This window comes from Pelodiscus sinensis, chromosome 5 (genome assembly GCF_049634645.1).
Source record: "Pelodiscus sinensis isolate JC-2024 chromosome 5, ASM4963464v1, whole genome shotgun sequence".
Lineage (NCBI taxonomy): Eukaryota > Metazoa > Chordata > Testudines > Trionychidae > Pelodiscus > Pelodiscus sinensis.
In genome coordinates this window covers 35309753-35323831 of record NC_134715.1, presented here as the reverse complement: position 1 = coordinate 35323831, position 14079 = coordinate 35309753, and the positions used below count along the sequence as shown (strand labels likewise).

Genomic DNA, 14079 nt, shown 5'->3' with positions numbered 1-14079 from the left:
AAAGACTTTATATGTTGTTGAAAAGAATATCATAGACACAAGTTTGGTATCACTTGTAAAGCTTCTAATGTGGAAAGCCTTTTACCAGAACAGGTCTTGGCCTGAAAATGTTGAAGAATATACATGTCATAATAAAAAGCACTTAACACAGCAGGGATTGTGAGCAGACTTGAATAAAGACTGTTAAGAAAAATTATCTATCGTGAAAACATTAATACAAAGTACATGTACAGTACAAAGAAGACACAATTCCTGTCACCAACAGAGTTTTGTATAGTCATAAAGGCCTGTCCTAACTAATCTCAGTGCAAAATCAGATCCTAAATTCTGTAATTAGATTAAAAAAGGAAACACAGGCTCTTAATTTTTCTTCAAAAATTGTTTTGTTGCTGTTGAATACTTTTTAGCTCCTTTAAGGGAAATAGTATTAACATTATCCATATAAGGCAGTCTAACAAAATATGCGGTGTTTTTTTCCTTCATTCCATGGCACAGATTTCCCTCTGCTGCAGTAGATAAGTTTTGCAAGAAAATGAGATGAAATTACAGTAAGCATCGCCTCCTCAGTAAAATTATCAATATAAGCATTTCTGAGATGCTAAAGGACTTGCCTTTATTGTAATGAAAGGGGATTGCTGTTATCCTGTGATGGCATGTGCAAGGCCTAAGCTGAGTCTGGCAGACAGGGAAATAACTCTGTGCCCATTAGGGATGTAATAGTGTAGTCAATTAATTGATAAGCAAAAGCCTATAGGTTAATGCTATAGACTACACACATCCCCTCTCCCTCTGCCCACCTGTCAGTGAATTTTTTAGCAAGCTGGCCAGCAGCCCAGCTTACTTCGGGCTCGTGCCAGTTCCGGGACCTACCCCAATCATGACTAGTGTGGGGAAAAAAATGAAGAAGGAAATGTTATTTACTTATTCCCACAATATAAGAACTCGGGGTCATCAAATGAAATTAATAGGCAGCCGGTTTAAAACAAACAAAAGGAAGTTTTTCTTCACTCAGCGCATAGTCAACCTATGGAACTCCTTGCCAGAGGATGTGGTGAAGGCTAGGACTTTAACAGGGTTTAAAAAAGAGCTAGATAGATTCATGGAGGTTAGGTCTATCAATGGCCACTAGCCAGGATGCGTAGGAATGGTATCCCTAGCCTTTATCGGGAAATGGGTAGGGATGACATCAGGATTACTTATTGTGTTCCCTCACTCTGGGGCATCTGGTATTGGCCACCGTTGGCAGATAGGATACTGCGTTAGATGGACTGCTGGTCTGACTCAGTATGGCTATTCTTATGTTCTTATCCTGCTGCTGCTCTGCATTAAAAGTGTATTAGGAGCCATGCGGGCAGGTAGCTCGGTTCAGTTTTAGCTCATGCCAGGTCTGGGAACTGAGCCCCTCACCTGGACAGGGGCTGCTGCCACCCTGTGCCTCTGGATCAGAGGCAGCAGCACGGGGCGACAGGCAGCCAGTCCATGATAGGAGCTCGTTTTTAAACTGTCTCCCCTCGCGGACCAGCTTGTGCCTGCCAGCCCCCGCTTCTGCCTCTGGATATGTTTACACTGTAGAGCTTTTCCGGGATACAAAATATTTCGGAAAAGCAGACGTGTCTTTTTGGCATCCCTGTAAACCTCGTTCTATGAGGAAGAAACGATGTTCTGAAAGTGGGGGTTTTTTTTCTGACATTTGGCCCTGTGTAGATGGGCCAAATGTCAGAAAAGCCTCTTTTGGAAGAAAAGCAGAAAAAGATACGCAATTTGTGGTTTGCAATTTGCATATCATTTTCTGACTTTTCCCCGCAGTGTAGAATTAGCCTCTGATACAGGAGTAGCAGGGGGTCCTTGGGAGTGGGCCCAGAGCTCACTGGCTGTTGGCCCCATCCCCAGGGACTATAGAATAATTGACTAATCGAAGAATTCAAGAGGTTAATCGACTATTCAGTTAACTGATATTTAACATCCCTAGTGCCCATGCCTCTGGCAACGTATCCCTTGGGGACAAGGTTTGGTTGTCTCCTCAGCGCAATTGACACTAAGATCTTATGCCAGGCAGTCCTATGGAAATGGCTCACTGATAGGCAGTAGGGATATAAAATCCTGTTTAATCAGTTAACTGCTTAATGGGGGCGGGTGGGGACTGCTCTGGCCAACTTGGAGCACTCTGTGCTCCTGGCCAGGCCTCCAGTAGGCTCCTCCGGGCTGGAGCAGTCGCTTGCTTGCATTGGGCAGGGGAGCTGCTCCAGCCTCTGCCAGTTAATCGTCCATAATATTAATTTTCACTCCCCTAATAAGCAGGAGAAAGGGCAAGTGCAGACTGCAGTTGGTAAGGAGTGAGGACAGATCATCAAAGGCTCCTAAATGTCCTTGAAGGATCTGGGGCTAGGTCAGGAGAGGGCAAAAGAGCCTCCGCGGGCTGAATCTGGCCCACCAAGCGAGTTGATCCAGCCTATGGAGGCTCTGCCACTCTCTCACCCCCAGGCAAATCAGTGCCTGGGGCAGAGGGAAGTGCGCAGAGTCTCCTCTTGCCCTGCAAGGAGTGTGCGGTGCTTAGAAGCATCACCCATCCTGGCAGGGCAGGAGGAGACTTTGCACTCTTCTCCCTCCCTCCCCCCCGACCACAAGCCCTGATTGGCCGTGGGTTGGGGTAGCACGCAAAGCCTCCTCCTGCCCTGCGAGGGACGTGGTGCTTCTAAGCACTGCACGGGGCAGGGTGGGAAGAGACTTTGTGTGCTTTCCCTGCCCTGAAGCCAATTTGGGCTTGGGGGGTGGGGCAAGTGCATGAAGTCTCCTTCTGCCCTGCAAGGGGCTCGGCAGTAAAGTCAACTGCCAGCTGCTGCTCAGCTGGAGCTCCCTTGCAGGGCGGGGGCAGGGAGCCAGAGACTTCACTTGCTCCACCTCCCCAAGCTCTGATTTATCTGGGGCAGCAGGGAGGAGCACATAATGTCTTCTCTCACTGCCAGGGGCACTGTTCAGAGCAGCTGGCAGTTCTCTCTGGAAGGGGGAAGACTTTGAGTCCTCCCTCACTCCAGACCAGTCAGGGTCTGTGGGTGTGCAAGTATGGAAGTGTCCTGCCCTGCCCCTTCTGCCTGAGGCTCTACCCCTTCTGGGGTGGCCATAGGCCACTTCAAAAATTTCTGAAGTTACCCCCAGTCAAAAATTATTACCAACCCCCGGGCTAGGTTATGCCAAGTCTCAGAAAAGTCATTAGAGTTTTCTAAAGCCTTTTCTTGGCCTGTTTTTCCCCTATTTGCTTAAAACTGTGTGGCTAAAATGTTTAAATTTAGTTGCCAGTCTCAAAAACGCGTATTTAGGCACTGATGTCTCTGGGACTCGTGGGTGCCCAATGCCTTTCAAAATCAGACTCTGAAAATTAGGTATTAAAATTAGGTATCAAAATCCATGGCTTAGGTGGACTGCCTTAAAACTATTTTAAAATATAAAATTAATTAAAATTAAAATTAGGAATTAAACTCCGAACAGTAAAGCGCTAAAGAAAACTGTGTCCTGTGTGAGCCCTGTTAGCTCATGCTGCCTGCTTCCACATCCATGACTAATCATTAGTATTATGAGAGAAGAAACTGCAAAATTCACAGTTGAAGTGATAGTTGAAGTGTGTCCTCTTATAGAACTGCCCAAGAGGCATGTTGCTTTAGGGTGTTTTGATTAGCTAAATGCGTGCATCTCTTTTCAACACAGTAAAGGAACATTTAATTGCAGATTGTTATCAATTCCTTGGCCTCAGTGAGATATTGAATGTTGGAAAAGCCTTCCTGGTGGTTACATCAGTAACACAATAATAGTGTCTGAGTGGCAGGGGAGAATTAAAACCTTCCCTTTGGATGTGATTCATTTATCTAGGTGCAGTTTGTGAAGTTATTCCAAATATGTCATAATGTAGCACAGGAAATATAGGCCATTGATTCATTTTTGATCAAAGTAATCCTTTTATGGTCCAGCTGTGTTCCCATGAGCCAAGAACGGCAGATTAATTCTTGTGTTCATGTAGAACATTACAGATTGCGGACAAGAAAAATGAGTGTTTTTACATTTTAAGTTAACCCTGTGAATCACCACGGGTGAGTGATTTTTAGCATTATCTTGAAAACAGCTAAGTCTGATAGGAAATACCATGTCTTCTATGTAGCTATTTTCTCTTTATTGCTTGACCCTCAACAAAGTAGAAATTGTAATAAAATCCTGTTTTTATTTCATCTTCTCCCACTGCATTTGAGTACTGGATGTCCAGAGTTATAAGCAGGGGCTCAGCCAAAGGTTAGCTTATGGGCGATGGTTTCTGCTGGGATGACTCCACTGAAATCAGTGGGGTTATGCCAGCAGAAAAAAATGCATAATGGTCCACTTGGAGTAGCAGCTGATTTGCAAAGAAAATATTTCTGTAGTAAGATAAGAGGGCATTTTATTTAAACACTGTCATTTTTACAGTTGTTCCAGGCATAGTGTTATTTATGTTATTTTATGACTAGACTTGGCATTGTTCGGGCCCAGCCTGACACAGGGGAGTGGGTGGGGGAGACACATGGAGGCCTCCCAGTGGCACTCCCTGGGCCTGGATGTGAAGCGGAGTGGGGGGAGACAGGGCTGCACTGTCTGGGCCTGGTGCTGCTTTGAGAGGGGACATGGCAGCGGGGCCAGACAGTGCAGCCCTGTCTCTCCCTACCCCCTTTCACATCCAGGCCCAGGGAGCAATGGGGCCAAGAACTGTGGGAGAGGGGTTTGGAGTAGGTGGCCAGTTACCTGAGCTGGTGCCAGCAAGATGGTGAGCCCCGGCTCCTGCCGGCCATTTCCTTCCTTGTGCAGCAGCCTCCAGTGGTCACTATGCAGTACAGTTATCCCCTGCGCTCGCTGCCCCCAGTGGTGACTACAGTACCACATCCCTCCGATCACCCTTTCTATGTCATGGAAAACAGTTGAATTCCAGGCACATCCCGTTTTCCTGGCACAACCAAACCCGACTTGGCTTTAAGTTAGGGTAAGAGGAAGTGCATACCAAATTTCCTCAGGTTTTCTAAAAATAGTCAACTGTGGACAACCAGGATCAAATCCTGACTCTATGAGTGGCCGATGACTCTGCTGCCGGGGAGGCTAGCCCCCATCCCCTCCCATGTGACCCCCTCTTTGACCCTCTGTGACGTAGTGGGGGTACTTGCTGGGCTGTGGTGACCCCTGCTGTCTGGAGCAAGACCCAGCAGGGAAAACCTCACTAGGCCAAGGTAACGCCAAACTTGTTGAACCAGTGGCCAGACACCCCCCATGGAGAGGAACAAAGGAAGGTGGATGCTGCCCTGGCTGGGGGGCAGAGCTGGAAGGGAATTTAGTTAGTTGGTGGCTGGCTGTCTGTGAGGATGGAGGAGACAGCCTAGGGAGAGGAGCTGGAGTTTAGGGGCCCAGTCTCCCCCCAACTCAAGGGGGCCTGAGGCATCCTAGCCCAGCTCTGTGACCAGATTACATCTGTGCTGTGCTGTATCCTGGAGAGGCAATAAACTTCGTCTATTCCACCGGCTGGTGCAGTCTGTTTGTGCCATTTCGGGGTGCAGGAGACGGGGGAACCCAACGCGCCGTCACACTGGTGTCAGAAGTGGGATGCACTGCACCCCGTGGATGGAGCTTCCAGCGGCGAGCGACAAGGCGCCCTAGAAGCAAGAGCCCTGGAGCCAGGCATGCTGGAGACAGAGCGAAGCGGTTCCTGGGAATCGTGGGGCGCTGCAGCACTAGACTGGTGAGTCTGCACTAAGGGGACCAGCGGGCAGATGGCCTACGCCCCACTCTTGAAGGCAGAGCTGGTGGGGCTGTGCAAAGAGAGGGGCTTGCCTGTGCGGAAAGCAGCCAAGGCCCAGCTGATTGCCCAGCTGGAAGATAATGACCAGCCACAGGGCCAGGATCTTGTCCCCAGGGGAAGCAGCCAGACCCCCCCTGAGAGTGTGTCAGGCTCAGAGAGGGGGAGGAGTGCTGGAACCCACCGGAGAGATGAGACAGCTTCCCCCAGGAGGCCAGCAAGCTGCAGCCCATCTAGGGCAGGGGCCAGCCCAGCGGAGCTACGGCGGCTGGAGATCCAGCTGCGGATCAAGGAATTGGAAGTAGAGGACCGAGAGAGGGACCGCCAGGACCGAGAGAAGGAGTGCCAAGATCGAGAGAGGCAGCGGCAGCATGAGCTGGCCATGGCAGAGCGGAGAACCGGCGGGGCACCGGCTGCGCCAAGTGCGGATGGGCCCCAGGGTCCCGGGACTGCCAGGCGCTTGGAGAGGCTCGTGGTGGCCCAATTGAAGGACATGGGTGACATAGACGGGTTCCTCAGTGCCTTTGAGAGGGCCTGTGGACTGCAACGGGTTCCCCCAGCTGACTGGCTGCAGGAGCTCATCCCTGCACTGAGCCAGGAGGCGGCCGGAGTGCTCAGTCAGCTGGAGGACCTACAGCCAGGGGATTACAACCGAGTCAAGGAGGCCCTGCTGCACAAGTTCGGGCTGACCCCCGAGATGTACAGGAAGAAGTTCCGGGGGGTACAGAAAGGGCCACGGGAGACCTATGTGGATCTGGCCTCCCGCCTGGCGCAATACTGCCGCAAGTGGGTGTCTGGAGTCGGAGCCCAGACTGCAGAGGAGCTGCTCAAGCTGGTCATGATGGAGCAGTTCTATGAAGCGTGCCCACCCAAACTGAGGCTGTGGCTCAAGGACCGGAGACCAGAGAACCCCCAGGAGGCCGGGAGGCTGGCAGATGAGTTCACGGAGAGCCGGTCCGGGGGTGAACGGGAGTCCCGGAGAGAAGGAGAATCGCGCAGAGACCGGTTCCCGGCGGAGCAACGGAGAGAGACACCTCCGAGGCGAGCCCCAGGGACCAGGACCAGTCATCGATACCCCAGAGAACCAGCCAGGCCCTGGACAGAGACAGCCCAAAGCCTAACTTGCCAGTGCTGTGGGCAAAAAGGCCACAAGAGGGCTCAGTGCACCAGGTCCCAGGACCGGGGACTTTCCAGGGTTAACTGGCTGGGGCGAGAGGAAGGGCAGGCTGCCCCAGAGGCAGGGGCTGGCCGGCAAACCTCAGCTCAGAGTGGGGGGAAGGATGCTCAGTGCACCTCCCCTGGGAGGTCTGACCCTCGGGAGGCGGATCTCTCCGTGTACCGGGTGGGGGCAGGGCGGCCCCTGCGGAGCGAGTGCCTCATACCCCTGGAGGTGGATGGTAGGAAGGTGACGGGCTTCTGGGACACGGGGGCGGAGGTGACTCTGGCCCGATCCGATATAGTGGCCCCAGAGCGGATACTACCCCACACGCAGCTGACCCTGAAGGGCATAGATGGGTCCCCGTTTAAGGTGCCTGTAGCCAGGGTGCATCTGAAATGGGGGGCCAAGGAAGTGGGGGTGCACCCGCACTTGCCCACCGAGGTGCTGATGGGGAATGACCTAGAGGAGTGGCCCCATGACTCCCAGCGGGCTCTAGTCACCACCCAGAGCCAGCGGGGGGCTGACAACGTGGGTCCAGGGAAGGACTCCTGGCAGCGCCCTCAGGGTCCCATCCCAGTGGACACGGGGTCCAGCCAGGCTGGGACTCCGGACCTAGGCAGAGGTGGGGGACAGGTCCCGATCCCTGCCTCAGCAGCTGAATTCCAGGCTGAGGTGCAGGCAGACCCCTCCTTGCAGAGGCTGAGGGACCAGGCTGGCCTCCGTGCAGCTCAGCCCCGGGGGAGAGGTGGCCAGGAGAGATTCCTGCAGGAGCGTGGACTCCTGGTCCGTGAATGGCTTCCCCCCAGGAAGGTGAGGGCATGGAGGGTCCAGCGGCAGCTGGTCGTCCCCCGAAAGTATCGCCTCAAGCTGCTGTATTTGGCCCACGACGTCCCCGTTGGGGGCCACCGGGGGATCCGGAGCACCCGGCTGAGGCTGCTCCAGCACTTCTATTGGCCGGGAATCTTTACAGCCGTGCAGCGGTACTGCCGGTCCTGTGACTCCTGCCAGAGGGGCGGGAAGGCCCAAGACAGGAGGAAAGCGGCTTGGGGGTCTCTACCCCAAATAGAGGACCCTCTGGGCTTGCTGAGAGAGTTATGGGAGGGGAAGACCTCCCTGGATGGAGCATCGGGGGTGGAAGCTGCCCTGGCTGTCCAGAGAAGGCTCACTGGGCTCATGGCCTCGGCCCGAGAGACCCTGGCCAGAGATCAAGGCCAGCGGAAGGGTGGGTGTGACCCCCGAGGACAGGCCTGTGCCAGTCGCCCTGGAGCGGGGCGGCGAGTGGACAGAGGGGAGCCAGCTCATGTGGGGCCTCGCCACGGCCGGCCCGAGTCCAGGGGAGCACCCATGTCCCCAGGGCGGGTTCCCACGCAGAGGACCCGAACTTCCCTAGGTCACGAGCGGAGTGACCCTGCTCAGTTCGCTCTCGGAGGGGGGAGAACTGTGACGTAGTGGGGGTACTTGCTGGGCTGTGGTGACCCCTGCTGTCTGGAGCAAGACCCAGCAGGGAAAACCTCACTAGGCCAAGGTAACGCCAAACTTGTTGAACCAGTGGCCAGACACCCCCCATGGAGAGGAACAAAGGAAGGTGGATGCTGCCCTGGCTGGGGGGCAGGGCTGGAAGGGAATTTAGTTAGTTGGTTGCTGGCGGTCTGTGAGGATGGAGGAGACAGCCTAGGGAGAGGAGCTGGAGTTTAGGGGCCCAGTCTCCCCCCAACTCAAGGGGGCCTGAGGCATCCTAGCCCAGCTCTGTGACCAGATTACATCTGTGCTGTGCTGTATCCTGGAGAGGCAATAAACTTCCTCTATTCCACCGGCTGGTGCAGTCTGTTTGTGCCATTTCGGGGTGCAGGAGACGGGGGACCCCAACGCGCCGTCACACCCTCCCCACCCCTGCAGGAGCCCAAAGGACACCTACTGGTGCCCATGACCCCAGCACTGCTCATCTGGGGGCAGGGAGGCAAAGCCCAGCCATAGTGTGCCACATCTTCAGCACCCACTTAGCTCCTGGATGGTGCGGCCACTGCACCCAAAACCCCTGGGCTCTGGGCACCAGAGCACTGGGCAGGCAATGCAGCCAACCCCGACTCCCTGTAAGAAACACACTGTCCGGGGGGATGGGCAGGCTCCCCCTGCTTATAATGCCTGGCACCCATGCTGTTCTATTAATATTGTATTAAACCATAAATGAGCCAGATTCCGGTTACGTGTCTGTCAGTGTCCTGCTGAGAACGGAGACCTTGGCATGAACTGGCAATTAGTCCGCCAACATCTACTTAAGGAGAGGTTTTTGGCTTATATAAATGAGATAAAATGTATTTATGTGTGATATTGATATATATCAATCAAAGTTTCTGTAATCTATGATCTCATTGTAATCTGTGCTTTCAAAACAGACCTGACCTAGAGGCAATACTTGTTCAGTGTGGAAAGGGATATGCAAGCATATACACACACATTTTACTTTACATTTCATGTTAAAATTAATCCACAATATCAGACCAGCACAGATGAAAGTTTGAGTCTGGAAGTGGGGGATTTTACTTGTTTCTCATGGAAAGCCTTAAAACAACTCAGGCTTGCTTGAAAGTTCCATGAATCTTTCAGTGTTCCTGAGGCCTAACAACCGCAACATGTTTGGCAGCATGGGTCCATAGTGCTGAATGTCCATTGCCACATTGTATGGCTTGATTTCAGGCATTTAAAAGCTCCACAAAGTTATTACTGATCTGGTACAGCCAGATTCATCATGGCTGACCAGAAGGCCACCACTTGTTCATGGCAGGGCAGTGTTTCCTCCTGACTTAAGTCCTGACCTCAGGGCTCAGTGTGCAGGCACTTAATCTCTGAGGCAGACTGTATGACCAACAAGTTCCAGCTGGTATCAATCCTCTCAAGGCCAGTTCTCAATTTTACATACTTATTACTGATAACATTCAAACCATAAAAAATGCCCATCAGTGGCTGTTCACAATGTATGTGAAATGCCTCCAGTCTTCTGCTGTCTTGTCTAAGCAACCGGACAAGAGAGTGAGGGTAGCTGTGAGCCTGGCCCATTTAACCACAACAGATGAGGGAGCAGCAATCCCACAGCTATTAGGCTATGTCTAGACACATGGCTCTGTCGACGGAGCCATGTAAATTAGTTTACTCGGCATAGTCAAAGAAGCGGGGATTTAAGTAATCCCAGCTTCATTAAAATAAACATGGCCGCCATGCTGTTCTAACGATCAGCTGGTCTGGCACAGTGCGGCCATCTAGACAAAGGAAGCCTTTGTCAACTGCTCCGGTAAACCTCATTTCACGAGGCATACCCGAGTGGTCGACAAAGGCTTTCTTTGTCTAGACGGCCGCACTGTGCGGATGGCTGAATTAGGAATTGAACCTTGGTAATTCCAAGGGCTTCTTTTTAAGTAACGTTATTGTGTTTTTATGAGGGAAAAGAATCAGACACATTTTCTGACCAGCAGTAGTAATAATATTGCTGCCCAGGGAGCTGTAGAGGCACTGTCTTAATTAGAATAAAGGCTGAACCTATTTGCAAAGTTCCTGCAAGAACAACAGCTGTGGGATATGCAGTATGGCAGTCCCCTATCCATTGTTGACCTGACAGGAGCAAACATAGCCAGAAACAAGCAATATTGAACAACTTATACCAGCAATGGGGAACCTTTTTTTGATCAAGAGCCACTGACCCACAGAAAAATCAGTTGAGGACCATACACAAGCAAAACCAAACCAAATAAACTCCCTCACAACTCACTTGCTCCTAGTGCTCCCAATCCTAACAAAGTTTATATTAATTAATTTAATTAGATTTTTATTAACTGGCACTGAAGCTAAGATTGGGACATTTCATCTTGATGATGATTGTTCTACGGATGTTATCTGACAGCATCTTGCAATTCAAAGAACATTTTATGGTTGCGAAGTACATGTTTCAAAATTATTTCCAGTTCTGTTTTGTATTTTTCTCACAGAGAAGAGCAAGAAGAGACATCGGCTATTCGAGTTGGCTTTGTCACTTATAACAAGGTTCTTCATTTCTTTAACATAAAAAGCAACTTAGCACAACCTCAGATGATGGTAGTATCGGATGTTGGAGAAGTCTTTGTTCCTTTGCTGGATGGTTTTCTTGTCAACTTTCAGGAATCACGATCAGTTGTGAACAAGTAAAGAACTAATGTTTCATATTTGTATATGAATTGAATACTCTTTATTATGACTTATAGCAAATCATGATCCTTTCTAAAAATCAGCCAGAAATCTTGGATTTTGATTAGCTTGAATAAATGTAATTATTATATTCTGTATTTGTTTTTATCTGAAAGTGTTAGAGGTGAGCATGCATTTAGAAAGCCGTAACCTATTTTTCCTGTTCCAAAACACAGAAAATGGCTATTGGCTAGACTTCTTAAAGTTGAGATTGAAGGCAAAATTTACCCCCTATATGGGACAGAAGAAGAATTGGAGAAGAGTTTTGAGCATTGTTTAGTATACTACATGCATTTCACTCCACTGACATGCATGCTACAAGCCGGCCATATTTTTATTTGTGTCGTGTGTGACTTGATAATAGTCAGTTTTATCATTACATTTTTAACTGTAAATTGTAAAATTTAAAATTCTGACAGCTTTATAGTGCTTGTGTTATAAAATTGTGAAAAATTTGTGTTATGAAAAATTCCTTTGATTTTTATTTTCATGGGAAGCAAGTTCTTGTGTGACAGAGACTGGTATATTGCAGATTTTGAGGTATTAACACAAGTATTCTAACCAGCTGAAACACTGATCCTTTTTCTCTCTCATAGTTTGTTGGACCAGATTCCAGAGATGTTTGCAGACACTAATGAGAGTGAGACTGTCTTTGCTCCTGTTATCCAGGCTGGCATGGAAGCACTAAAGGTTAGGATGTTCCTCTCTGTGTGAGAACAAAGTCTTTATTCGGATAAGCTATGAAAATTCAGTTTGCTAATAATTATGCCAAATTCTCCCATAAATTACAGCAGGAAACCAGATGAAATCACTGATAGTTTCCAGAACTTAGATTCCATTGTTGACCAGGACAAGCAAGTGAATGACTGACAAGACATCTGGGATGAATTTCAAGAACAGACCACAGCTTTATTAATTATACTTTGGGGAGGGAAATTATATTTCCCACCCTGGTTCTCATGTATCCGGTATTTAAATGGGTCCAGTGAAAATTAGAGGACTTTTACCACAAACCAAACAACTCAGGTAGACCCATCCCAGTGTATCTTGAGGACTCAGCTCAGTTTTGAGACTCCCTCACCTATCCTATAAGGGTGGTGGAGTAACCCACAGGGCTGGGTGTGGGGAACGTCTGTCCACATAATCTTTAGATTCCTCCTCTCTGAGCACTAGGTCCGAATGCCCATTCTCAAGGCTCATTTAGCTCTGGGCGCTGGCCCTGTTAGCTTTTACCCACACTGGACAACAGCTGAAAGTTGTGATGAGTCACAGTGTGAGATGAACCATGAATCCCACTGTTTCTAACTCAGATGTGCCATCAGGAGGCTGCAAGAAAGGTGAACAGAAACAGCCCACTGAACTACAAGCCAGTTTGGCCTAGTGAAAAACAAAATCCTTCCTGATCCGTAAAACAAGCAAACAGTTAGTCCATAATGAGAAGAGGCAGAACTATAAATAAAGGGAGAGGGGGCAGGGCAGCTAACTGGAGAGTTTTGAACAAGAGGCTTTGGAAAAGCCTGGGCTTAGCTTAAATAGATGGTTTCAGGGAACACTGCAGCCAGTGAGCTGGCCTTGCCTCTTTTACCCTGCTAGTAGCTAAGCAGAGAATCCCTGCCTTCCCTCTCTACCAGTGTTCCTGCTAAGCTGGGCTGCAGCACAACTTCACAGATGATTAATCAGCCCCACCCAATCATCTAAGTGCTACATTGTCCTGCATTTTGCTTCATCTATGTGCACTGAGCCCTGAGCCTCTGACTAGGGGAGGCTGATTAATCACCTGTGAAGCTGTGCTGTTGCCACCTTAGAGGAAACACTGCTCCCTACCTCACCTGTGGTGGACATCTCTGATTCCCTGCTGGCCAATCTGACCACCTCCCCAGCTAAAGAGGGTATTCTAGCAGCACGTTGGAGCCACTCTACTGAAGTTTGTGTCAGTGTTTCCATTTTAATATCTGTTATCCAGTTTTTACTCACTGAGACACAAATGCTGACCCTAGCACTCAATCTCATAGACTGGATGCTTGGGATGAGAAAGGGATCAGGTGGTGAAGCAGCTGTTGGTGGTTATTTAACCTCAGTAACTTAAATAATATGCACTGGGCACTTAGCCCCCTTACCTTTGTATATACAGGAAATAAGAAGAATCAGTGCTGCAGTGGGACCTTCAGCCCTGCCCTGACTCCAGCCCCAAACTTACTCTTCTTTGTATACTGAACTGCATTAGTTCCACTTAACAGGACACTGCCAGGGCTGTGCAGGACAGAGCCAGATTTTCCCCTTAGTGAACAGCTAAAGGCGAAGTACACTGGACTCGGTGCATCTTCAATATTTTCCCATGTGCCTAGTGCTAACATTTGGCAATTAAAAGAAAGCCACCAGGCTGTGCTGTAGCTTTTGCAGGAACAAAGCAGCACCAGTGAGATCAGTCTATTTGTGAAACATTTTACCAAAAAAGCACAAACCCCCAGTTGACACCTTGTTGCGCTAAAAAAGAAGATTGTTTCCTAAGCCTTCTGGAGCTATTAATTTAATAGCTTGTTTCATCACAGTGCTTGTGTGTGCATAAGATTCATTCATTTAATCTATTCTCTCAGGTCCTTTTTCTAACTGTATTTACTTTGGGTTTTTAAAGAGTGAAATTGCCAGTCAGAACTATATAAGTTGTAATGTCCTCCGATGTTTGCAGAAAAAAAGTGAAATAGTCCTGATATTAACCTGTGAAGAAGTTACTGAACAGTAACTGCTCTTCATAAGGATAGTTAATGTATACAATGAACATTCTATGGGCATATTAACAAGAGAACAAATCCAGTCTGGAAGGAAAAAAACAGATTAAATTCCTGCTGGTGGAGATAAATTATAGCCCAAAACGTATTTTAAAACTGCCTAGCATATTTTCAATTCACAGCAG

The 14079-nt window shown here is 49.3% G+C and overlaps 1 protein-coding gene across 1 annotated transcript in view; it reads left to right on the top strand.

Annotated features, from left to right (window-relative positions):
• The window catches only part of SEC24D (SEC24 homolog D, COPII component), a 100834-nt gene that overhangs the window by 64028 nt on the left and 22727 nt on the right, over positions 1-14079 (top strand). Inside the window, exons 12-13 of the mRNA XM_006112609.2 lie at positions 10934-11125; positions 11765-11858. Coding sequence (XP_006112671.2) covers positions 10934-11125; positions 11765-11858 — 286 coding nt within the window. The remainder of the gene's footprint in view (positions 1-10933; positions 11126-11764; positions 11859-14079) is intronic.